The 23,211-nt window shown below is 48.3% G+C and overlaps 9 protein-coding genes across 9 annotated transcripts; 5 read left to right on the forward strand and 4 right to left on the reverse strand.

Annotated features, from left to right (window-relative positions):
* Nucleotides 1–1,134: 1,134 nt before the first annotated feature.
* TREMEDRAFT_66816 (uncharacterized protein) lies at nucleotides 1,135–3,104 on the forward strand (the record flags this gene model as incomplete). The annotated part of the gene is made up of 4 exons (XM_007001816.1): nucleotides 1,135–1,282; nucleotides 1,636–2,157; nucleotides 2,323–2,444; nucleotides 2,697–3,104. The coding sequence occupies 4 exons, from the start codon at nucleotides 1,135–1,137 to the stop codon at nucleotides 3,102–3,104; spliced, it is 1,200 nt and encodes a 399-aa protein (XP_007001878.1).
* Nucleotides 3,105–3,202: 98 nt separating this feature from the next.
* Nucleotides 3,203–7,785, reverse strand: TREMEDRAFT_72721 (uncharacterized protein). Its single transcript, XM_007002071.1, has 7 exons — nucleotides 7,530–7,785; nucleotides 7,422–7,484; nucleotides 7,052–7,372; nucleotides 5,411–7,005; nucleotides 4,183–5,327; nucleotides 3,570–3,987; nucleotides 3,203–3,282 (listed from the first exon to the last, which is right to left on the reverse strand). The coding sequence occupies exons 1-7, from the start codon at nucleotides 7,533–7,535 to the stop codon at nucleotides 3,261–3,263; spliced, it is 3,570 nt and encodes a 1,189-aa protein (XP_007002133.1). The 5' UTR covers nucleotides 7,536–7,785; the 3' UTR covers nucleotides 3,203–3,260.
* A 190-nt stretch (nucleotides 7,786–7,975) lies between these two features.
* On the forward strand, nucleotides 7,976–8,993 carry TREMEDRAFT_58482 (uncharacterized protein; the record flags this gene model as incomplete). The annotated part of the gene is made up of 4 exons (XM_007001223.1): nucleotides 7,976–8,420; nucleotides 8,465–8,489; nucleotides 8,682–8,863; nucleotides 8,968–8,993. The coding sequence occupies 4 exons, from the start codon at nucleotides 7,976–7,978 to the stop codon at nucleotides 8,991–8,993; spliced, it is 678 nt and encodes a 225-aa protein (XP_007001285.1).
* Nucleotides 8,994–9,671: 678 nt separating this feature from the next.
* Nucleotides 9,672–11,577, reverse strand: TREMEDRAFT_14118 (uncharacterized protein; the record flags this gene model as incomplete). The annotated part of the gene is made up of 6 exons (XM_007000347.1): nucleotides 9,672–9,782; nucleotides 9,944–10,162; nucleotides 10,212–10,718; nucleotides 10,873–11,007; nucleotides 11,063–11,430; nucleotides 11,514–11,577. Coding segments are annotated over 6 exons (1,404 nt in total), but the record flags the coding sequence as incomplete, so codon positions are not given.
* A 288-nt stretch (nucleotides 11,578–11,865) lies between these two features.
* TREMEDRAFT_58484 (uncharacterized protein) lies at nucleotides 11,866–14,624 on the forward strand (the record flags this gene model as incomplete). The annotated part of the gene is made up of 10 exons (XM_007001224.1): nucleotides 11,866–11,968; nucleotides 12,015–12,060; nucleotides 12,118–12,282; nucleotides 12,328–12,428; nucleotides 12,531–12,965; nucleotides 12,988–13,395; nucleotides 13,445–13,521; nucleotides 13,562–13,676; nucleotides 13,830–14,367; nucleotides 14,564–14,624. 10 exons carry the CDS (start codon nucleotides 11,866–11,868, stop codon nucleotides 14,622–14,624), a joined length of 2,049 nt encoding a protein of 682 aa, XP_007001286.1.
* A 278-nt stretch (nucleotides 14,625–14,902) lies between these two features.
* TREMEDRAFT_58485 (uncharacterized protein) lies at nucleotides 14,903–16,428 on the reverse strand (the record flags this gene model as incomplete). The annotated part of the gene is made up of 7 exons (XM_007001225.1): nucleotides 14,903–15,053; nucleotides 15,260–15,379; nucleotides 15,600–15,685; nucleotides 15,730–15,786; nucleotides 15,957–16,102; nucleotides 16,280–16,350; nucleotides 16,376–16,428. The coding sequence occupies 7 exons, from the start codon at nucleotides 16,426–16,428 to the stop codon at nucleotides 14,903–14,905; spliced, it is 684 nt and encodes a 227-aa protein (XP_007001287.1).
* Nucleotides 16,429–16,782: 354 nt separating this feature from the next.
* Nucleotides 16,783–17,785, forward strand: TREMEDRAFT_36587 (uncharacterized protein). Its single transcript, XM_007000770.1, has 4 exons — nucleotides 16,783–16,974; nucleotides 17,019–17,156; nucleotides 17,251–17,509; nucleotides 17,592–17,785. The coding sequence occupies exons 1-3, from the start codon at nucleotides 16,924–16,926 to the stop codon at nucleotides 17,359–17,361; spliced, it is 300 nt and encodes a 99-aa protein (XP_007000832.1). The 5' UTR covers nucleotides 16,783–16,923; the 3' UTR covers nucleotides 17,362–17,509; nucleotides 17,592–17,785.
* Nucleotides 17,786–18,575: 790 nt separating this feature from the next.
* Nucleotides 18,576–19,221, forward strand: TREMEDRAFT_55881 (uncharacterized protein; the record flags this gene model as incomplete). The annotated part of the gene is made up of 1 exon (XM_007000993.1): nucleotides 18,576–19,221. A coding segment is annotated over one exon (336 nt), but the record flags the coding sequence as incomplete, so codon positions are not given.
* A 1,354-nt stretch (nucleotides 19,222–20,575) lies between these two features.
* On the reverse strand, nucleotides 20,576–23,078 carry TREMEDRAFT_58487 (uncharacterized protein; the record flags this gene model as incomplete). The annotated part of the gene is made up of 7 exons (XM_007001226.1): nucleotides 20,576–20,783; nucleotides 21,074–21,177; nucleotides 21,374–21,453; nucleotides 21,769–21,806; nucleotides 22,291–22,407; nucleotides 22,551–22,641; nucleotides 22,676–23,078. 7 exons carry the CDS (start codon nucleotides 23,076–23,078, stop codon nucleotides 20,576–20,578), a joined length of 1,041 nt encoding a protein of 346 aa, XP_007001288.1.
* Between the last annotated feature and the right edge of the window lie 133 nt (nucleotides 23,079–23,211).

Here is a 23,211-nt window from a genome sequence, read left to right on the forward strand (position 1 = left end):
ACGCCTGAGCCCCATCTTTTATTTCATTGTAAGTGTGGAGAAGGTGGATATGTCGTTGGACTATGGTGCTGGGATCTTTACCACTGTGTGTTAGCCCTCGGCTCGATCTTTCGACTCCCCCCTCCTCCCTCCCCCTCAGAAAAAAAAACATCAGGAGAGTTCTGTGACCTCTCCAATGCATGTGAAGTGTTGTTGTTTTTTTCTGGTATCGCAGTTCAGTAAAGAGCGACAGGAGGACGCATGCAAAACGGACAAAGGGTAAGGTATGGGTACGGGGACTGACTCGAGTTTTACTCGGAGAGATGCAATCTCTTCTTCAAGCTCTAAGATCCGAGGGTTTTCTTTCTTCTTCCCATGACCATCGGCCGAGATGAGATGGTCGAGTGACTGTATTTCAGCGGGTCTGTGGTTCAACTTCCAGCCTGCCAGATTGGCTTCGTGCAAGCCATTTGTTCAGTAATATGCCATGTATGATCTATCTTTGATTTACCTGATCAACATCGCCGAGTCATTCGCTCACTGCTTCAGTATGGTTGCCATGGAAGTCAGAAGAAAGAGAACGCTCAGTAGTGAGACGTGATCAGAGTGAGGATAGAGACGTACGTTACTAGATTGAGATTCAGTGGACATATTCCATCCGCTTCCTTGCAGTCTATCGTCTAATCTGTGTGACTCGTGAGTCAGAAGGGTGAGATGAAGTAACCAGTCAGTTTGAAGGGGAAGAGAAAGAAAAAGAAGAAAGAGAAAGCAGTCGCGTAGATGATGTCATCGGATTTTCGCCTTTCATTCCATCCACCCAGTCGACATTTACGTATTGCTCTTACTTTTTCATCTCAATACAAGTCACATCAACAGAACTCACCTATCCAGTTATTTAGTGAGTATCAAGACGTATGTGTTCGGATGAGTCCACTCTTGGTGGTGGTTCAAGAGGTCAACGAAAGGTGATTGAGTATAGGGACGTAATCCCAGATTGGGAGAACATTTCTTTGCCCTCTGATCATATTTTGAGACATTGTGAGTTCCCTTCAAGCTCATACAGGTCTCTTGTATCGCTCTCAAATTTCTTCCAAGAGTAATAAGTTTTGATTCGAAAGACGGATTATCATATGGTCATCATGATGCTATGGTTTGATGAAGCTGAGAATAGTGACCGACGCACATTGTCATCCTACCGATCTTAACCTGGATGAAGAAGATTACTATCATGTACCTTTGGGAGGGATAGCCTCTATGGCTACTATACCGGAAGACCAAGAGAAAGTAATGACTTTGGCTAGAAGTCATCCGTACCTTTGTCATGTTGTACCGAAAGACAGATCTCCTTCTACTGGACTTCCTTCTTTCACCGACTATATTGATTCTCCGAACGTTATACCTTCCGGTTCGAGAGAACAAACTTCAGCGCCCAGCCAATCCACTACGTTGTCATCATCGTTTTCGAAACGGAATGAAGTCAAGGTAGTCGCTTGCTTTGGTAAGTCTCAAATGTCAACCTCTTTATACCCATCTTTTCTCGAATCTCACTTCAGAAGCGCTTCTTCTCAATATAGGCTTCAGATGGAGGAGCCACCAATTTGGCTTGAACACCTAGTCGAAGAGATGGATTTGATAATTGTGGGTGCTCATACATAGGCTATCACCCATGGTTTGTTCACCGCTATACCCTTCACGATACTCCTCCTGATAAATCCACACACTATCGATCCCTCTTCCTCTCCCACAAACCCACCACAACCCAAGTACAGCTCCTCGATACTCTTCTACCATATCTCCCCGATCCTTCACCTTTTCAACCTCTTCTGAATGGAATCAGAGCAAAATTGGAGAGGTGTAAGAAAGAAGGAAAATTGGTCATGCTTGGTGAAGTGGGTTTAGATGGTCAAGCAAGGTTGAGATGGCCTCCAGAAGCTCGACATTTGTACGTCGAGAAATCTTCCGTGGAGGAATCTTCGAATCCTCTCAACGGTCAGACAAAATTCGATGGAAATGAACAAGCCCGGAGAGGAAAGGATGACGATAAGGAAGAAGAAGAATGGAAGAGGTTGACGCCGTTCAAAACCGTCTTATCGCATCAAAGAGCGATACTGATGGCTCAAATGGAACTGGCGGTAGAATTAGGAATCAACGTTTCTTTACATTCTGTCGCTGCTCCAGGTGAGTGTATCAATCTTGATCACGTCAATGTTTTATCATTCCCGAACAGCAAGTCACATATTATCATCTTCCCCTGCTGGGGTTTACGTCCTCGCAGTTTGGGGGAGAGAGGGACCAGGGATTGAAACAAACGAAAGGTAGACAGGACGGGTATTGATAAGCTAGGTCCAACAGCAGAAGCTTTGTTAGCTTTGAAGAAGAAACACGGAAAGCATTTCACGCATCGTATCAATGTTGACCTTCATTCAGCTGGAGGATGGTCCCCTTCTTTTTGGACCCAAACGGCTGTACGTCTTATAAATCTCCTCCTCTTCCCTCATCATGACACTTCCAAAGCATTTCCCTTTCCCCTCTTTCCCCTCTTTTACCTCCTCCCCTCCCCTCTCCTCCTTTCTTCTCTACCCCAGCTGCAAACAACAGGATTGCACCAACTTCATCACCATTGTCTTTGTTTTCCTCGGCTTGCTTACCTCGCGCATCCCTGTGACCCTCTGGAGTTACTCATTCAACTTGGAAAATGGTGCAAAGCCGACTCCCAGAAACACCTTCCAAACCTCTACGCATCCCCTTCTATCCTCATCACAGGTCGTTCGACCTCTGCACCCGACCTGATCCGCTCCATCTCCCCCGATAAGTTGTTAGTAGAATCCGATTCGCACGACGTTCGTCTTAGCGGTCGGTTAGTCTGGGCCGCATGTGTCTGGATAGCTAGTTGTCGGTCTTGGAGATTGGAAGGATCTACTTCACCCACGACGGGTGTAAGAGGGCGGGATGAGACTACGGGCTCCTATGTCTTTTCTCAGAGTGAGCTACAGTCAGCGGTGAAAAAAGGAGCAGACGATTGGACGGTAGATCCGACTACACCTTATGAAACCGATGGTGATGAGGTATGGACGGTAAGACAGCTTGAAAGTAATTGGAGAAGGTTCATGAGGCTTGATGAATGACACTTTTGTATCATGTATGTTGTACACTTATAATTGGGGAGAATCTTGGGGAATTCTTAGCATAGCATGTAAGGAATGGATCATCTGTATGAATCGGTATCAAGAACAAAGTATGCATGTGTGATTCGCGGCACGATGTTTAGTCTTCACTCTGTCCTAGATGGTCAAGGTCATAATTCTGTCGTCAGCGAGACTCCATCAGAGCATGGGTAAGGAGACCAGTTGCGATGTTTGGTGTATCCGAGAGTCTAACGCAAGCAAGTAGAGTGTGTGATACAAACTACATCGAAGCACGACAGAAACTCCCAAATGGACGACAGACGGTATGCGTACGAGATATCATGGGGAAAGTAAGAAAATACCGGTCAACAAGATCGAAGAAGAAAGAAAAAGGGATGGGTAGAATATTGGGAAGTGGGAAAAGGGTAAATCAAGGAGGTAAGAAGCAGCACCAGCCAAACTCACCCATCAATCACAAAAGCATCCACCGTCCTCCCATCACTAGCACCCTGTCTCATAGAGTTCACATCGTCCGTTTCACCAAAAGCAGCAAGTAACAATCCTGCATCTTTGACAGAAGCTACCAGACTGGGAACTGCAGCTAAGGTAGTGGCGTGAAGTATGACACCTAGCAAGTTTGTGGATTTGGCAAAGTTTACAGCTTCTCGAACGGACAGACAACGTAAGTCGGATTCTTCTTCCGCTGGAATGGGGATGAGGTGGGTAGGGTGGGGTGGGGCTATAGTCGATTGAGAGGGTTTTGTAGGTCGAATGGATTGGGAGGATTGGGCGAGGTCGGTCGTGTGAGTGGGGTGATCAGACGGAGGTGAGGAAATGAAGGGAGAATGGGCTATACCGCAATACGAAGCGAAGAATACCGCATCTATGTTGTCAGTCTAATCTTTGCTTTTCAGTCATCTGCTAGGGAATATAATCCATAGGTCATTGAGGGTTCATGTCAACAAAGAGATAACCTGAATGACGTGAGGAGCAGGAGAGAGGAAAGAAAGAAAGGTGTACTGGAGAAGACAAGGAGAGAAACGTATGGGGAGGTAGGAAGGGGCGGCAAGATACTCACAATTGGGTTGTTTCCAATTCAAAGCCGTGCAAACAGTCGGATCAAAACTCGAAAAAATAATCTTTCTACCGGGATTCTCCTTCCCTGCCCTATATACCACATGTAAAACAGAGTCAACAAATTCGTTGACTTCTCCAGACGGCCCTATTCCCACAGCTCGAGAATCCGTATCTCTGACATATTTGAGCTGAAGGTTGAGTCCGATTTCTGAAGGTACGACATTTAAAAAATCATCCAAAGTAGTCATGACATTTTCCATACTTACATGCCATTCCGTCATTCCTTGAGGTTGATTTGAAGACAAAGGAAGACGACGTTTACTCGTACTTGCCAAAGCGTCAAACTGCTCCAATGTGACATTCGACACCCCAACATTTAATTTTATGTTTGAATTTGGGTCGATGGGAGGAAGAGGAAGTAAATCGTCTGAATAGACAACGGGAATGAGATCTCTAGTGACTTGAACGATGATATGAAGATATTCCCCAGAAAGGGAAGAAGCGGTCACCAAAGCCGATTCTCGAGGAGCAGATGTGGGTGGTACTGTTCCTGGTCTTGGTATAGGGATGTCGGATGATGAAACTGAAAGTGGTCGATACAGTTGATATTGATGAGCATGATCTTGACTAGGTGCGCTAGGTGTGACTTTACTCTTCCAATAAGTCTCAACTCTTCCTCCTATCTCCAATTGAGCACCTTGGAAGGGTCGGATACAACTGACTTCATATATCACTTCACCTATCGCTTTCAGATTTTGATCGAGGAGAGGAGCGATGAATCCTTTGTGATACTTGATATCATGAAATGTGGAAGGATGAATGATTGCTCTACCAATGACTTTACTCCCGAATGTGGGATATAAAGAGAGTTCCAAAGTGAATCGCTCTAGGGATTGAACTTGAAAGGTGAATAATTCACGTTCGTCGGAAAGTGGTAAAATGACTGAATGGGGTGGAGCCGTCATGTCGGACTTAGAAGTCATGACTAGTTTGAGAGATGACCAGAGATGTAAAGAATCTTGACCGGAACGAGAGTAGAGTTTGACGGGTGGTGGTTTTGGAAGAGCTGCGCGAGAAAAAGGGTGACCGAGGGAAATTTGCACTAGACAGCGTTGTGCTAAGAATTCGTGGCCGTACACTCGAAGTCTGGGTCATCAGCAGCCGCCACGCGGATAGTGCGTATCAAACATCGAGGTAAGTGTGTTACACGGTCGGTGGGGAAGACTCACGGGATGATAGGTGGCGGAAGCGACAAAGAAGGAATTAATTCAAATTCATCCATGGTAGCATCCAACTCCAAATCCGATCCAGGTGACAACGAGTCCATCTGAGGATCCGCCGCCAAACCTAGATTCTCCATACTCTCCAAAGTGGATTGTTTACCTGACAATCTCGCCCCTGAGGCGATCAGAAAGTTGAGACACTCCACATGACCATACCAAGCCGCATACCATCCAGGAGATTTCCCATACTCATCCGAACAGTTGACATCACAACCAGCTTCAACTAAAACTTTGATGCAACCCAAATGACGTTGTTCTCCGCCCACAGCAGCGTGATGCAGTGGTGTCCATAAGTTGTACTTGTCTGGTCTGTCTTTACCACCACCTTCGGGACCACCTTGCTCCACCAACAGACGACAGATAGCCTCGTGCCCCGCTTTAGCAGCAAAGTGCTGTGGATATAATCCTTCCGAGTTGGGAAGGACTTTAGCTCCACACTTCAACAACAGTGAGGCCACTTCGACGTGGCCATACTGACATGCCAGGGAGAGTGGGATAAGATCGTTTGACACGGCGGTCGGTTCGAGGGAAATCTTGCGATCGACAAAGATTTGCACAATGGATATATGACCTCGAACGATTGCGTGCATCAGAGGAGTGTACCCATCCATATCTGTCGCGGTCGGATCTGTCGAGTGGAGTAGGAAAGAAACAATCCTCGTATGACCATGTAGAGCGGCGTAGTGTAAAGGTCTTCTTCCGTATGCATCCGGCTTTTCTCGTAGGGAAGGTGATTTCTCCACGCAAATCTGGACGAGTTTCAGATTACCAGCGATACATGCTTCGTGTAAAGGTGTCCGACCGTTGATATCATCCACCATATCGAAAGCGAGGTTGACAGAATTGACCACTAAATCTACGTCTTCTTCTGGAACTTGTACGGCCGCACGCCATAGAACTCGCATGACCCTTCTGTCTTTGTCCTTTTGTTGTCGACTCCTAGCTGATCTTAACCAATTGATCAAACCTTCCCGTCCCTCGCTAAGAGCTTTGGGGAAATTGGCTTCAAGATCGACCAAAGCGTCCATGGCCACGGTTTGTCCCGCTTCGTAATTCGCTTCTCTGTTCATCCCTGAGTCTCCGGATTGCCAGCCAGGTAGGTCGGTGAACAAGCTAGTCGCCAGTCGATCGGAACCGTTCTCCAGATCGAGCAAGTTGGCAGCGACGACGTCTGAGAGTGTGGCAATGAATTCCCGGTTGAAACATGGCTGTACTTCCACTTGACGTTCGAGATACATTTCCTTGGTATTCGATTTACTTCTCTTATCCCATTTTTTGAGGATTTTCCTGAAACCCGTAGCGTTGATTTCGATGAAACCTTGTAATTTACCGAGATCACGTTCGAAAACTCTCCAACCTTCTTCCAGATTATTCCATTCCGCACTTTTTCGTCCTTCCCCATCGACTGTCATGCCCTCGTCACCTCCAGCTTCTCTACCATCGTGACGTGCGGAACTCTGCAACAGCCGTTTTCGACTGGTGAGAAGAGTCAATAATCGCAGTCTGAGTTCTCGCTCTTTGATCAGATAAAAGGCATTTATCTACCATCAACAAACATTCTTCACTGGTGATAATCATTGAACACACCTTTTCTAGCTCGCGTTGGAGAGTAAAGAAGAAAACATCTCGATGAGCTTTGAAGCTCTCCCCTCTGACCTGTCCTCCAGCTACGATTCCAGTCATTCCCTGACTCTGAGTGGGCGGTTCGGCAGTGGGAGGTAGAGGTGTTAACTCCTCAACCGGGTTCGAGGTCAATCCCGTTGAGGCAGCAGGGGTGAGTGAGCTGTCGGTGGGTTGAGCATCTGGGGAAGAGAGAGGTCGTTTAGGTGGTCGGAGACCTAGAGAGAGAAGGGCAGCATCGGCTGCGGATCTTCCAGCAGCGTAAGAGTTGATAATTTTCTTCAAGGCCTGAGAAGTCAGTGGAGCTATAGCGTGGTGACAGGAGGTGAGGACCGACCTTGTAGTTGAGATAATATTCTCCCCACCCGGGAACCTGTTGAGACTGGATGGTCTTCCCGAACTGGACGGTCAGCTTAGTTCAGGATGCCTGTCTAATTAAGCTAACCTTCATCTCAACGAAGTAACGACGAGTTGTTCAAGTAATATCGAGGGCGAGTATCAACGTATGAACCCAACAGGAACAAACACCTGGCCCTTGTGAGAGCCACGTTTGGAGCTCTGCCACCGATCGAGTCCGACTTGTTCCGGGCCCCACAGGGAGTAGTGACAGAGAGAAGTAAGGTCTATCTAGCTGATGGTCGCTGGGCAAAAGGTAAGATCTGCAGTCATGACCAGTCGTTTAGCTGCATGAGGGGTCAACGGATCAACGGGGATATGAAAGAGTAAGTTAGTTGTAGAACCGAGGATGAGCACACGTGCGAGAAACTGACACGGACATACAGTAATCTCCGTCTTCCCCTAACTTGCCTCCACCCGAGTGCTCCACCCTCAACTTGTCCTGCCCATCTCTTTCTCTCCCTTCTGAGAGGACCACTCATCATATCCCACACCATGTCCCCCCATCCACTCCTCCTACAGATATTTCAGTCATCAGGTATCTCCCCCTCCACTCTCACTCAAAAAGGTAATCTCTTCTCCTCCCCATCCCACAATTACATAACTAAAGTCGGTCCTGACATTCTTCAAATCAGAGCGGAAGCGTTCGGTCTTCGTGCCATGTCCCTAACAGCACCAGATCTCATCCCCCGACCTCTTGGGTTTCAAATAGACAATCAGACAGCCGGTTTCATCTCCGAGTATCTACATCTCACTCGGTATGTCGGTCAAGAGAGTCAGAGGGAATTAGGGAGACAGTTAGCAGAAATGCATAGAAAACCTCCGGAAGGTACTGCGGGGTATACTGGGTTGTACGGATTTGACGTACCTACTTTCTGTGGAAGGACGGAACAGGATAATACTTGGGAAGAAAGTTGGGAGGTTTTCTTTAGAGATAGACGTAAGGCGATTTAGTCAGACGCATTGGGGATGAAAATATCAAAGATGAATGGGAGATAATGAAAGAAAAGTGAGTGGTCCACTGATATCGACTTCCCCCCCCCCCCCCCCCCTTTTTTTTTCCTCTCTAATACTATACAAGATCGCATACGACACAAGATTCAAGTAGCTGACTTGATGTTGTATGTTCCATAGAGAATATGAAAACGTGTCAACATGAATTGACTGTGATTGTTAGAAGTTTATCACGACTGATGAGAAGAAGAGTAGTGTCATTACTATTGACAAACTTTTATCCTCCACCAGAACCAGTCATCATTCATGGAGACCTCTGGTCTGGGAATGTGGGATGGGAAAAAGATACAGGTAGACCGGTTATATTTGATCCTGCTTGTTATTGGGGACATAATGAGGTGGAATTGGGTATGACTCATATGTTTGGTGGTGGGTCGAGATTTATTCTTCCTTCTCCCCCTCCCCTCCCAAGCCGAGTCTTCCTACGAGAACGTCATCGTCGTGATGATCCTTGGCCGAGCCTCATGGTACAGGGCGTCTAGCACACCCATCTTACTGAAAAGCTTGGACTCATAGACCACCTCATTTTGACATGTAGGCTTCTCAGGAGAGTTCTACGACGAATACCATAAAACACATCCTCGTTCACAACCGTACCACGAGCAGCGAATTCGGCTATACGAACTTTATCATCATCTAAACGTCAATCCTCTCCCTCCTCTCCTTTGACCTAGCTGACATGCAGCACACTCTTCTCTTTGGTAGCTCGTATCGCTTCAGTACATTGAGCATAATGCGTAAACTCATCGCTTGGGCTGACACGGTGACATGATTTTGTTACTGAATCAGCATGTCATGCATCGAGTGGAACAGCATGGCGCGAAATATGGATCTACACATTTGGTTGTCGTTGCTCGCTTGGCGCTGTATTGGAGCTTTCGTCGAGAGAAGTCGTCATGAGGGGATTTTGCCTTTGGCACGTTTCACGAAACCTGGAGAGATGGCGAGCGGTACAGGTTCTATATACTCAGGCGGGACATCTGTGTAAGAAGGCGGCCCGGACGGGTCGGGTGGGTCTGTAGGTCCTGCAGACCGAGCAGGAGGTCGCGGGTCAACGGTTATACCTGCTTCTTGTCTGATCGTCAGTCCTCCCTTCACGTGTCTAGACTAGGCTGGCGGATGTATGGACATCGCATGGGAAGTAAATGTTCTGATACAGGGACAGTGACGAAACGTACAACTTCAATCGTAGAATAGCATACCTCGTCGCTTCGTTCGTCGCTGTACCAAGCTTGATGGCGTTCATACGGAGTTCGTGACCGGGATCGGGTTGTTTCATTTGCAGGACCTGATATGAGTATTATTGTTTCCAAGCAGCGAAAAGGCGTGGTCATCTCGAACACGATGGTAAGCGTTCCACGGGCAGGATTGAGACGGGAAGTCGCCTTTGAAGCAAAGACGCTGTCGTCTCACAAGATCGAAAGGTGGGATACAAGTAAAACATCTCACCCCATCGATCAAGTCGATCTTTCCATTGATCCTACCCTCCTCCACCAGCTTCTCGAGGTCTTCAAGTAATAATTCAGCCTTCACTCCTAATGCCTGCGACATCATGTGCACACTGACACTGGAGAACGGTTCTGTATATTGTACGAGTGCCTTCGTCCTCACGAGTCCCTGTATCTTCTTACTGTGTGGACTGAGGAAAGGATTTAATAGTATCATCCACTTTTCCCGTCAAATCTGATTCACTTCAACAATGAATGATGGGACTTACCTCATTCTTCTTCATCAACACCTCTACGTCCGCATATCTGGCATCCACAAATGCCGTAACCAAATCTATCACCCAAGCAGACCCATCATCAACCGTAGCTCTGAATGCCATATTGTCTAACACTTTTGTCCTCATCTCCTCTCTTCTCCCCGTCGCTAAGATACATAAAGCTCCGATGAGCGATACATCGGAAGAAGATATCGCATGACCCTCATACTCTCCTAAGCCACCGTCGTCGATGATATCACAACATTGACGTCCGGCAAAATGGTAATCTTGATTATCGAGAGCGACCAGTGTACGGGCGATACGAAGTTTCAGAGACACTGATTGACGTAAGGTAGCATTTCGTTGTTCTCGTTCTCGAGTTTCTCGAATGTCTAGAGCGGTAGTGTGAGCTGCTTCGATTGTACGTGCTACGGAAGCAGGTAAGGCGCGATCAAGGGTGGCTTCAAGTTTTGAGATATGGCCAGGGAGTGATAAGGGCTGGTTGAATATGAGACAGATCTGCCATTAGTTCTCATGTAAGAGATATTCTAGTTTTAACTCAAGGACAGTCCTGATAGACAGAAGGAGTACAACCAAGGATCTCGAAAGACGGTGAGACATCAGATCATGTTGTGACATCTACCCAATATATTTGCAGACGAGAACGACTCACCTCCAAACTTCCCAGAGCATGTTCCAAATGTTGCATAGGACCGGTAGCATATTCTCTCCCATCTATGAAATGATTGACAGCGCTCAATGCGTCTCCTCTCTTGGAAGCAAGTCTGGCTAAAGCGATGTGACTTAACTGACAACGTCAGCCATGTCCCCTTTGTGTCTCCTCACCGGAAGATGTGACTAACTCTGATGCTTTCTCTGATCAAAGTGCTTATATAACCTTGAAGCTCAACCTCCAGTTGACCTTTTTGTTTCCTCTCCTCCCGCTTGACCTCCTCGACCCAATCCCAATCTGGAACACCGTCAAGCTCCCCGCCCCGTCTGGAGCTGGAACCAGAAACCGAATCATCTTCTATGGATTGTCGATTACGAGAGTTAATAGTGGCCAGAGCGTTCATGACATACAGATAGGCATTGTGGTCGAAGGTTTGTTTGATGAGGGGTACAAGTCGACGAAGGGCTGTCTGAGCGAGGGCGACGGACGAAGGTGATGGAGAAGGAGAAGAGAGGGTAAAGTTGACGACATGTAGCAATCGAATGATAAGAGCACGTCCTGAAGTCAACGTTGAGCGGCTAATAACAAAATCTGGCTTGGAAGAGAATACTTATGAGAAGATGGAATGGGAGGGTACCCACCGGTGTAGGACGCAAGGAAAGTGGGCCAGTCGAACGTAGCAGGGTCGAGGTGAGCGAGAACGTCGTTGTTCTCATTGGGATAGTTTGGACTGACAGGCTCGGGCATGACTGTGGGCTACAGTGGTGTCAGTATGGGAAGTGATGTACTACTGTAGTAAGTTACTCGTAAGTACTACAGTAGTAGTAGGTGAGCTTGATAGAGAGGTTGAGGGTAAGCTTAAGGTAGGTCCGAGATTTAAATGATCCCCCCAATTTCACCTCAATTTCACTCATTAGGTCGACCTTACCTTCGTTCTCCCTCCTCTCTCTCTCTTCTCCCTCCTGCTTACCCTGTTCACGTCCCTCCCTCAAAATGGACGTCGAAGATGACGATGCTTTTCTCTACGGAGATCAATCTCCTCCTCCCGAACCCATCAAAGAAGCGGTCGTCCCTCCTGTCCAGGCGCAGTCGTCAGGTGCGCGTTCAACGTCCTTCCAGCCCACAACTCACTAACGATGCAGAATCTGCTCAAGCTGTCAAGGCCAATGTGAGCGCAGCTATGGCAGCGTGAGTCTCTCTCGTCTTCATATCTGAGACAAAACTCTGCGGATGCTGACGCTCAAGATCATTAGCAGCATACGGCATAGATCCTTCGACCGCAGTAGCTGCTCCCGTCGAAAACAACGAAGACGGCGGTGTGGAGGAAGAAGATCTCGCGGAAGACTCCGACTCTGACGAAGATGACATCAAATTGGATTTCACAGGACAAGCATCCCGTCTAAACCTCAGGTTAGCTCTTGAAAGGAGGAAGTTATACTCTAGCTGACAGGAAAGACAACCTCAAACTCAGACTGCCAATGTCGTCGGTATAGGCAAATGGGCACATACTTCGACGGGGCAACAATCTACCCAGCTAAATCAGAATAAACCGAAACGTGCGTCCCTTTCCCAACATCCTCTTCATTCTTCCCCAATGCCTTCTGATCACTTCCGCTGTCCCGTAAATGACCCCACCCATCCAGTTCGCTAACGAAAAGCCGTGGCCATCCTGCCCAATCAAATCACCGAATACACCCCTTCCGCCAGGCCTGGTACGACCCCGACCCCAAGCTCCAACAGTCTAAATCCACCCATCCCTCCCTCAGGAGACATCGGTACCGCCCTCACCCTCCAACCGTCAGCCACCAATGGTGCGCTGGTCAGCACCGGAACTCTGCCCGCTTCAGGATTACCACCCGTCACTGCACCCCCGTCTCATCCCAAAGTAGATCCTACAAACCCGTCAGGGATCATACCGTCCACGGGTCAGTCAGTGTACGACATCGATCTTGCGCAGTTCGAAGGTTCCGGGCAACCGTGGCGAAACCCGGGAAGCGATGTTTCCGCTTGGTTCAACTATGGATTTGACGAGGTGACATTTCCCAAGTTCTTGAGATATAGAGCGGAGATGGAAGCTGGGCCGTCAAGCTCTGGTGAGTGTCCACTTTTACTCAGATTTTGAGGATATTTCAATTGGCAAATCACGCCAATGCGTCGAGCTTGCCCTGATGAGGTTTTTAAAGACCCAACCCCGTATAGAGATAGGACTGACACGCCAGTCTGGTTTGAACCCGATGAATGGCATGCCTCCTGAAATGGCACAGCTTCTGCACATTGGTATGGGTCGACCTGACAACTCCAACTTGATGGGGATGTTGCCCAACGGAATGGGCCATATGAACGGTCTGAATATGGGTCTACCAGGGATGAACATGGGGGTAAACCCACAACAATTGCAGATGATGCAGCAGATGATGGCTGTGCAGGGAGGGATGGGCATGGAAGGAATGATGGGACAACAAGCTCTGCAGCAACCTGGGCAGCAGGGTGTGGGGATGGTGCCGACGCCCAATCCTGGGAACCGTGAGTTCTTCCGTCCGGGATGTCGCTAAACAGGAGCGCTAATGCATAGGCCCGAGACCATCCATCACCCCTGCTGTACAGCCTGAGTCCTCAGAGGATGTTCAGGTCAAACAGGAGGAAGGAGAGGTGAGCGAAATGCATGTTCACGGCAGGGACTGACGGTCAGGCTTCTGATAATGGACAGGATGGGGGTTCAGCGCAAGGTGGCCCTACGGGACAGAGAGGAAGGGGACTGCCGAGAGGGGCTGCACCTACTCGAGGACTTCGTGGGAGAGGAGCGAGTGAGTTTGGTTCCCTAGCTCGCTCAGACTATCCTCACGCTCTCTAACGGCTATCATGACGCTTGAGGGTAATTATCTGCAGAATCCTTTGTTGGAAAAATCTGTCTACTGAAATGAAAGGAATCATCTGTAAGGAAGCTTTACTGATTATAGTCCCCGTCGGTCCCCGGTCTGGTATGCCAGTGCCTACCGGTCCTAAAGCTGGTCGCTTCAAAGATAAAGACCGAGCTACGACAGAAACGAATCCCCTCGATTATGGCGATTCAGTTTCTGCATCTGTTCGTTCTCCTTCTCCTGGAAAATCTCGGTCTCCTAGTCCGAAACGAAAGAGAGCGAGGGAATACGACAGCTACTCCGAGGATAGCAGGGACAGGAGTGAAGATGAGAGGTATTATGAACGTGAGAGAGAACGTAGCAAGTCGAAGGATCGGAGACGGACTAGGGGAAAGGAAACTGAGAGGGATCGAGGTAAGGACGTCGAGAGAGATAGGAGGGATGGGGGTAGGGAGAGGGATAGAGGCAAAGATGTTGAACGAGACAGGGTCAAGGATGTTGAGAAGGACAGGGTCAAGGATAGAGAGAGGGATGAGCCAAGGAGGAAAGAAAGGAAGAGAGACGATGGAACTAATTCTGGTGGGTTGGGTCCTGGGGGATGGGAAAGTGGATCAGAGGAGGAAAGGAGGTTAAGCAGGTGAGTTAAAACACAAATCTTTCTCTATCCTTCGTCCACGAGTAATTCTTGCGGCCAAGGTCAGCTCTGACAAACCTACTTTACTCTATTTTCGACTGAGCTCCCTCGTCAGTAATCGTCGCATGAGTTTGTCCACATGAGCCGCACGCATTCTGGCGTCATATATGAAAAGTCATGGAAGAAATGCTGAGAACAGACGTCGAAGGAGCGCTTCGGAAGAAGATCGTCATCGTACACGAACGAGCAAAAGGCGATAATCAAATCGTACATAGCATAGTGTTGATACCATCATAAGGAGAAAAAATTGCATGCCATGCAAAAACGTCTAAAGCGAACACTTTACGTTTATTGTGTCCAGATGAAGAACAACCACGTCCTCTGGACTATTCCAACTCCATAAACTCAAGGCTGATATATGATTCGATGTTTAGCAATGGATATGATTATCGGGGGCAGGTGCATGATCGAATGACGGTAGACGAAGGAGAAAGTAACTGAGTTGAAAGGATGAGGAGAAGTTTGAAAAAAAAGGCAATCATGAACTATCCTGATTCTCTGAACGTAGACGATCATGTTCGTCTATATCCCCATCACATTCCCAAGGATAAGCCAACCAAACATCAGGAGTATCGACCGCGGAGAAATATTGAACGTCTGGAGGTAATTCCGCTGTTTTCGGTTTCAACCTTTGATCATCAGCATATATTTTTCTCGGGTGGTAGTTCTTCTGGAGTTCTGCGAAAGAGCATAAAAGTATTCCCTAGCCTTCTCACGAAACTATTGAGAAAATCTACGACTTTACTCTTCTTCGTCAGATTTGGGGGGTGTTCCCTCTGCAATCTTGGTTCGGAATGGGTATGAGGAAATAAAGAAGAAGTAAACTTTGACTGACTTGTTATGAACGACGAAAATGGCTAATTTCGTTTCTTCCCTTAAACGTTCCTTTTCATCAGGATCAGAGACGGCTTCTAATTGAACTTTTATATCATGTTGTAATTCTCTTATCGTGTAGCTAGTCGTCAGATTTCGCACTCCTATCTTTCTGTATCCCTTCGTTTCTGCCTCCTGCCTTCCGGCACTTGTACATCTTTCACTTGTCCTAATTGTTGTTCTACCCTTCTGCCCTCCTGCCCTCTGCACTCTTACAGCTTCGACATCTCCCGAGTTGGCCTGATGGACTTCACTACTTTCGCACCGTTTGAATTGATGGGAACTATGATCTCTGAACTCACATGAGGGTTTTACGAGTATCATCCACTTCGTCCACTACTAATATCCTTCTTCCTAATAAACCGCCGTGATTGAAGTTTTTTCCGAGCTGGGAATCAGTGAGGGTGTTTGAGGTAGGTGAGGAGAACATACGGTGCTAAAGTCTAACCATTGGGTACGGACTACTTCTGTTCCTGCTACTTCTTCGATCTGATCTTAGCACTACTCTCCATCCGCCTTTGCTATTTTCCTCTGGTTGGTCAAATATGATTGATGTAGAACTGGATGGTGTGTAAAGATGCAGATGGTCGATCAAGAGTGACACGAGGCAGAAGTGAAAGGGAATTGGAAGAAGGACAGAGAAGAAAAAGCAAACTCACCCCGCCTAAAGATTCGTACAATGTCAATCCTACCGCTTGAATGGGTATATTACGTTTCTTCCCTTCGGTTGTGGTCTTGCAGAACGTACGGAGGATACGAGCGGGTATGAAACCACCACCTCCTATAGCGATGAACAATGTTGGGGCTATTCATCAATATTTCATCACGTTTGATTGGGTCATACTTCGCTCCAAGTCCGACCGCGACTGATTAGTTGTTGTAACTTAGCTATTCATGCCGAGTGTGGTCGGGCGAGCATCGAGGAGAGAGGAAAGAAGACATTTGAATTTGAAACGGAGTTGAAACGGTATGGATGACTCACCAAACTCATCTTTAATCTTGACAGCGGTTTTCTGGATAGCTTTGTGAATATCATTATAGCTCAACCTGATCCTTAATCATCAGTTTGGGGGCTCACGGTTGATGCTGTGGAATGATGTACATTTGTCCTGGTTCCTCCGGATGTCCCATCTTGTGTGACTCGCTGTCTTTGCTATCCTCAAGGTCCAAAAGGGTGAGGAAGATACTAGAGAGATACCTGGGTAGATATATGAAAGAAGATGTGGAGAGAGAGAAAGAAGGAAGGAATAGAAGATATATGACCTTTGCTTATCTGGGTGGGTGGGTGAACACGATGGAAGCGACTTGATCGGATCTTTCTCCTTCTACAATATATACACGGTTTCTTTTGTAATCGGGGGGACATAAAACCACGTGGCATCCCCCCTTTCCCACCGTGACCTACTTAACACTTACACCCGCCGCTCCGCGGCGGTAGGCTGCTAGTCCTTCCTCTTTCCTCTTTCCTCCTTCCTACTCATCTTACCTTTCTCAACTTCACATCTGATACCTACTTACCCCTTTACCTTTGTACCAACCACCTGAGCACACTTCTGTCCTCGCTTACCCTTCACTCGTTTGCCTGATTGGCTCATTGTACGAGGACACCATCCCCCAATCACCCACATGTCAACCCTTCATCTTTACCGATCGCTCCTCCGTGAACTCCGACTAGCCGTGAGTCATGCGAGACCCCTCTCCGAGAGCAGAGCTCATGTCAGTCTAAGCAGCCAAGGAGAATACGCAATCCTGTCGTTCAGCAACATCTGAGAGAGTTGATCCAAGAGCAAAGACCAGACATGGTGGAGAAGATGTTGTCGGAGACTAGGGACTTTTTGAGAGCTTCGAGGATACATGCTGTATGTTCCCCTCTCTCATAAATCGTCCCATGTCATCAATCTTATCAGCTTTTGATACTTGATGCAAGACAATCATACCTGGACTAACACGCAGGAACTTCTCAAACGGTATAACCCTCTACATGACATGACTGAAGAAGAAAAAATTCGTGCTACGGCCCGAAGAGTTGGTCTCAACACTCCAAAAGAATATATCGAAGAGTAGTTAGGTACATTTGCATCGTATCCACATACATCTCGGACGGAGACTCACTTTTCTCTCACTGATTGCCACCATGGCTCTCTAAGAACATGGCCGGTGGCCGTGGACAAGGGAGAAGACGCCTGATGAATGATTTATTTAGAAGGCCAAGGTGAGCTGGAGAAGTCTTCTTTCCTTCCCTCGGTTATCATGTTCTGCCAATGATCGCCAGATACTTAGCTGACTTATTGTAGCCTCATGGGCTGACCAACGTCATCAGTTCTGAATAAGCAATTCCAAATCCATTCGGCCGTGACCTCCCTCATCGAGACTTCCAGCATCGCCTCTCTTTCCTTTGTGTTGATGTGGGTAATACAAAATTCGAAGACCAGTAGACACCTCTGACGCCATTCGAACTTCTAAACTCACGTCATCGGTGACCGATCACCGAAGGTCTCGCGGTGGACCTTGGCGCCAGGGAGAAATGTATACGTTCAACATCAGTGGTACCCGCTCTTCTCGTCGTCACCGACCTCGGTTTCCGTTCGGCTTTTGCTTTCCAACCGTCCCGCAGAGTCACCCGCACGTCGTGTACACGTCTCTACGGAATCTCCAAACGATGAGATAGTACAAAAAGCCAAAGATGGTCTACAGGGCCTTCAATGACAGAATGTCTAAACTTCCCTGGCCCGAATTGATGGAGATGATGCGGAGGGACGGATTGGGCAGCCCCTCACAGATCGAAAACCGTCCTGCCCGAGCCCCATTGCCCCCGCCGAGTAGCAATCCTCAGTCCTTCTTCGATGGCTTGCGCCACGTCACCACTGACATGCCGGCAACCATCATACGACCTCGTAGTACGGAAACCATCGTAGCCTCAGTCAGGGATCAGCTCTTGAGTCCCTCCCCTGTCCTATCACCTACAACTGCTAATTCGTGGAACCCGCCATCTTAGACCCTTCCTAGGGATTCGGCCTCCGCAGGCAACGGGTCGCCTCCTTTGCAAATATCGCAAGCCTCGGGTTTTGTGATGCCGGTGAGGACTCATTTGACCCTGCCGTCCTCTATCCCCCGCCAGCAGGTCGCTCAACCACAATCATCGAGGAGGGATCTGCCCATGGATCCTCAGCACTTCATCAGCTCACTGGAAACCAAGTGGGAAGGGACGAACTTGACAATAAAGAGTAGTTCCAAAATTTACAAGCTTCTTACATGCCCCCCGAACACGGTTCTGATCCACTTGGGAAATGATGGTATGATCTGGGGTCGGGACGATCAAGAACATTGGTCTCACCTGGCCTCCGTACCTCAAACCAGCCTTGGTGGTCGGGTTGAACAAGAGACAGACGTGTTCAAAAATATTTTCGAAACGACGGATCCCACTTCTCCACTCCGGGTTCATATCGGTTTGATCGGGTTGGCCGTCTTCAACCTTGCCAGCGGGGAGGAAGTTCACATGGGTGACTACGAGTTCACACGCAGAATGTCACTACGCAGAATCCTGAGCCAACTTGTGGAGTACAGCCTCTATCCACTACGCAGAGTATCGATACAAACTGTTCAAGCGGTTGCCGTGGCCAGCGGATCGACTCAGGGAGGGCGGATGGGTTCAAATCCCACCACGAATTGACTCAATGATCCGTATGTTTAGAATCCATATCGCTGATTACTTGAGTAGAACAATCGTACTGATTCCGTCCAGAACCCAGAGGACGCTGGGATGTGAGTTAAGGTGATCTCCGACATCCAAGGAGCTTGAGGGAGAGGACGTGACTCGAGGTGCGAACATCCACTGGACCGGTCTTGTGCGTTTCCGATGTGTACGTACTTGTCTTGGCTCTTGTCATATGTGTTCCCTCAGCTGTATGGAACGGTATGACCGATGATACCTCTAATTATAGAAAACTAATGAGAACAATGATACGGACATGTAGACAGATGTGAACATCCCATAGCTTACTCAACATTGCTCATCTGATATGTATTAAAGTGTACACCTGTACCATACTGATTTGACGGACAGGACATCAGATCGGGTTTATCCTAATCTGGAAGCTTTGCCTTCTTGATATTTCCTCTCCTGCGATTGACACGTCAAATCGGTAATCCGCTTTCAGCCCTCTCTTGAGTCCTTCGACCGACACTGAGACATTCACGACCCTTGAAGTCGGTGCTGGAGGATGATGAAGGCATGGGAAGAAGACCAAGTGGAGCCGGCGTTTGATGAGGAGTCGACGAACGTAGCCCTCGAATGTTACTATTGGCCACCTTTGTGAGTTTTGGATCTCACTTAATGCGTGGACTGAGGCGGTGAACATCCTTCCTCGTTCGGAGTTGGAAAAATGATCACCAGCCCTTTTGAGGTCTACTGATCGAACTGATCAAATTCAGTGTGAGTCCGAACACTTTCTCTGTCTGTCGCTTATTTTCAGATATTTAGACCTCGCCACTTGCTCGTTCCCCTCTTTCAACTGCAAGTCGTATACCATGTCCTCGGAACGCTTCAACCCATCCTTAATAGGGGAACAAGAGCCTCCTCAACGCCTCCCAGGGTCAGCGAATACTTTTAATTATAAAAACGTTATGCTGCATTCATTGTCGAAAGATTTTATGAGGATGATGCAGCAGTTCAAGGGGATCGAGCCTCTCCCTCACACTGGTCCTCTCTCGTCGGTTTATCGGCCTCCCTGGAGCGTTCCGGACGATCAGCTCAACCAAGATCCTTCTCATCCCTCTAATTCTAATGTCTGTTTCGCCCGCTCGGTGAACCATCATTACCTCCCACCGCATGCTCGTCCACTGAGTGTATATATGGATCAAAGCCACTGCCCGAGCGTGTCAGAGCATCTATCACGCGTACCCGACAGACCCATGTCACTCATGGCGGAAGATTATACGTCTGGATCACCATCAAAGCTCCCCACCCAGCCCGATCGGTTTCCTTCGTCGAGTTATTTTCATCCTCAGCATTCCCTTGTGTCATCATCATCATCAAATCCAGCTCAACGCCATTACGAAGATGTCCCAATGGAGGCAGACGAAGACAAGTCACCCACTCCGACTCCAGGTGACTATGAACATATGGACCAGACGATGGACATGTCATGATCACAAACGGTGTTGACTCAACCCGACTGGCCGAGAGAAATGTTTTGTTTTACCTTTCGCTTTCCCACTCGTCTCCGATCGCTTCTCTGGACCCTCGCTTCCGATGTCGCTCACGGAATCCTCTATCGGTTCACGAAGGCATGAGTAATGTCACCGACTTCCTATAAGAAACGCCTGTAGCCGCATCCACTGGTTGCTCGGATACCCACCAAGCTAGGATATGTCGTCTTTCGAAGCGAGCAGCATCGACGGTCACTATCCAATGGATCAGGGAGCCATCACACAGGCGGGAGATTATACGGCGGAGGAAAGCTTCTTCTATCCTCTCGGTCTTGCACCTGAATTGTTAGGGCAAGATCCAATCGTACTTGAACATTCAATCCAAGATGTCGGTCTAGGGGGAGATGGTTTCAGAATCTCCTCTTCTCTATCGGATTCACGGGGATCGGACGTTGTCTCACTGCAGCGAACGACGCCTCGGAACTCCTCCTTCCTCCCTTACGAGTTTGAAAACCATGGTGTACACAACCGCCAGAGTATCAAATCGTCCGTCTCGTTCGATCCCGCTTCTCTTGAACGGGCACAGTCATCACCAAATCTCCTCCATCTATCACCTGCCGGCACTCACAATGCTGAGCAACCATCTTCAATACCACAATCAGCCCACTTCACACCACTCCACTCGAACTCAGTAGTCCCATCGGCTCTTCCAGCTGGATCCTCTTCGTCAAACTACCAGGTTCATCCCCAAGGTTCTGCAAGTCAACCAAGAACCTACTTGTTCCTACCTCCCACCACTTTTGTTCCACGACAATCACTTGTCCCACCACAACCCAGTTCCACACTCGGCTCAAACTTCATTCGTTCTCTAAGACTAGAGCGGTACCACTCAGAGTACCACATATGCAACAACAGAAACTCTGTTAACCTGCTTCAATGCCCTCGAGGTACCATGAGGAGTGAAGTTGTGGTAGACGGCACGGTCCGATATACCAAGGAGGATGGGATCTGGTATGATCTTCTCTGCATGCCCCCCAATCATCGACCCTTGTGGGAGGCACTTGAGACTAGAAGACTCTATTCGAGGTTCCAGGCAACTGGCAGGAGCCAGCTTTCCTCACATGTCACTTTGGTAGGCTGGGCGGTGATTGAACTGTCCGTACAGGAAGGGGTGAACGGATTGGATCATAGATCGTTCAGCGAGGCAATATCAAAGGTCCTCCGGGATCTTGGTCGAGATGAGGTATACCCTCTGAGCGAGGGTCCCTTGTGATGGGTGAATGGGACAAGTCATACTGACTCAGACAAAGAGAACCAACTCACGGATTCCAGGGAAGGGAAGAAGATCCATTAGCAACCGCCTGATGTCAACATTGTATTCAACTTATTGGACGCGTTCAAGTCTGCTAGGAAGCAACGAGGTGAGATGACAAAGCTGATTCTTATTCAAGACCATGTAGGGTAATTGTGTAGAGTGCTTGTACTGTCCAAGCCGATATGCAGCCGGATCCAAGTGATTGAAGATGGTCTGTAACTAATCTTGGAAACTCTGATTCCTAATGTCCGTGATTCCTCGACCTCACAATCGGCCAAAAGCCTTGCCTGAATTGCCGACCTCGTATGACAACGACTGCCGGTCTCTGAAGTAGATATTCCGAACCGTGTGAAGTCGTGCACCACCCTATCCTTCATCGGGGAATCCGTGCACTTAGGTGACACAGAGTTGAATAGACTTGCCACTTTGAGAATGTGTAGTCCATTCCACTTGCTTCCTGGGCCTAGTTGCTTGGGAAGCTCAGTGTGAAATACCTTGACGGATCCTTTGACTTGTCAGCCCTCTCGTACCGCAGAGATAGTGTTCTGTTGATCCTACTCATCAAACTCAAGAGTGGTACGCCTCTGATACACCCATAGAACGACGCCCTCAATGGTCGACGAGCTAACAACTGGGTTTCTTTGATCCTGTTCATAGAGCAGATGTTGATATGGGATGGAAGTGCTGGAGTCATTGAGATGAACATTTGTCTTTGGGCTAGGAGACAGATGAGCGGCGTGCTGTCATATCATGTCAGGAGGGTGACAATTTGACATGGATAGATACATACGGTGTCTTGTCATGACGGGACGTTACAGATGTATGGTCATTCGTGCGTTTCCTTTGTCCACAGATACCTCCTCCACAACCGGACTGACTTCCTTGAAATCGAGAGCTATTGCCCGCCAGTGATACCTGGAGCGGGCTTTGCTGCCAATCCTTCCCCTCCGAAACTATTCAATTTGATGATCTCTTCCGTTTTCTTCTCCCCTCCTTCTTTCCTCGGAAGCTGCCCAGTTCGGTCCGCTTCAACAACGGGAGACTTTGGTACACCTCTCTCCGTCTGTCCCAGTGGTAGTCCGGTTTCCGCCACTGTGGGGTGAGAAGGGACTTCTCCTTGATCCAGATACGCAGAACTATGGACTCCTTCGGGACCATCAGGAGAACGAAGGGTTGGAGCTGTACTGGCGTTGGCTTGTAGTTCTTGGGAAACTTCGGTCTGTGCAATGGGTGGAAGTGGAGCAGGCGCGTTGTTGAGTTTCGAAGGGTCGATCGGAGGAGACGTTGGATGGACGGGGACGATAGGCGGAGTTGACATCTCGGGGAATAAGAGCTGAGTTGAGACGGAGTATCAGATAGATTGCGGGGGTTAGGACTGATAGTAGAGTAGGGACTACAGGACTGATGCTGATCTGGCGTTGATGAGAGGTTTCGGGGGTTTGACAAAGGAG

This window comes from Tremella mesenterica, assembly GCF_000271645.1.
Source record: "Tremella mesenterica DSM 1558 unplaced genomic scaffold TREMEscaffold_1, whole genome shotgun sequence".
Taxonomy (NCBI): domain Eukaryota; kingdom Fungi; phylum Basidiomycota; class Tremellomycetes; order Tremellales; family Tremellaceae; genus Tremella; species Tremella mesenterica.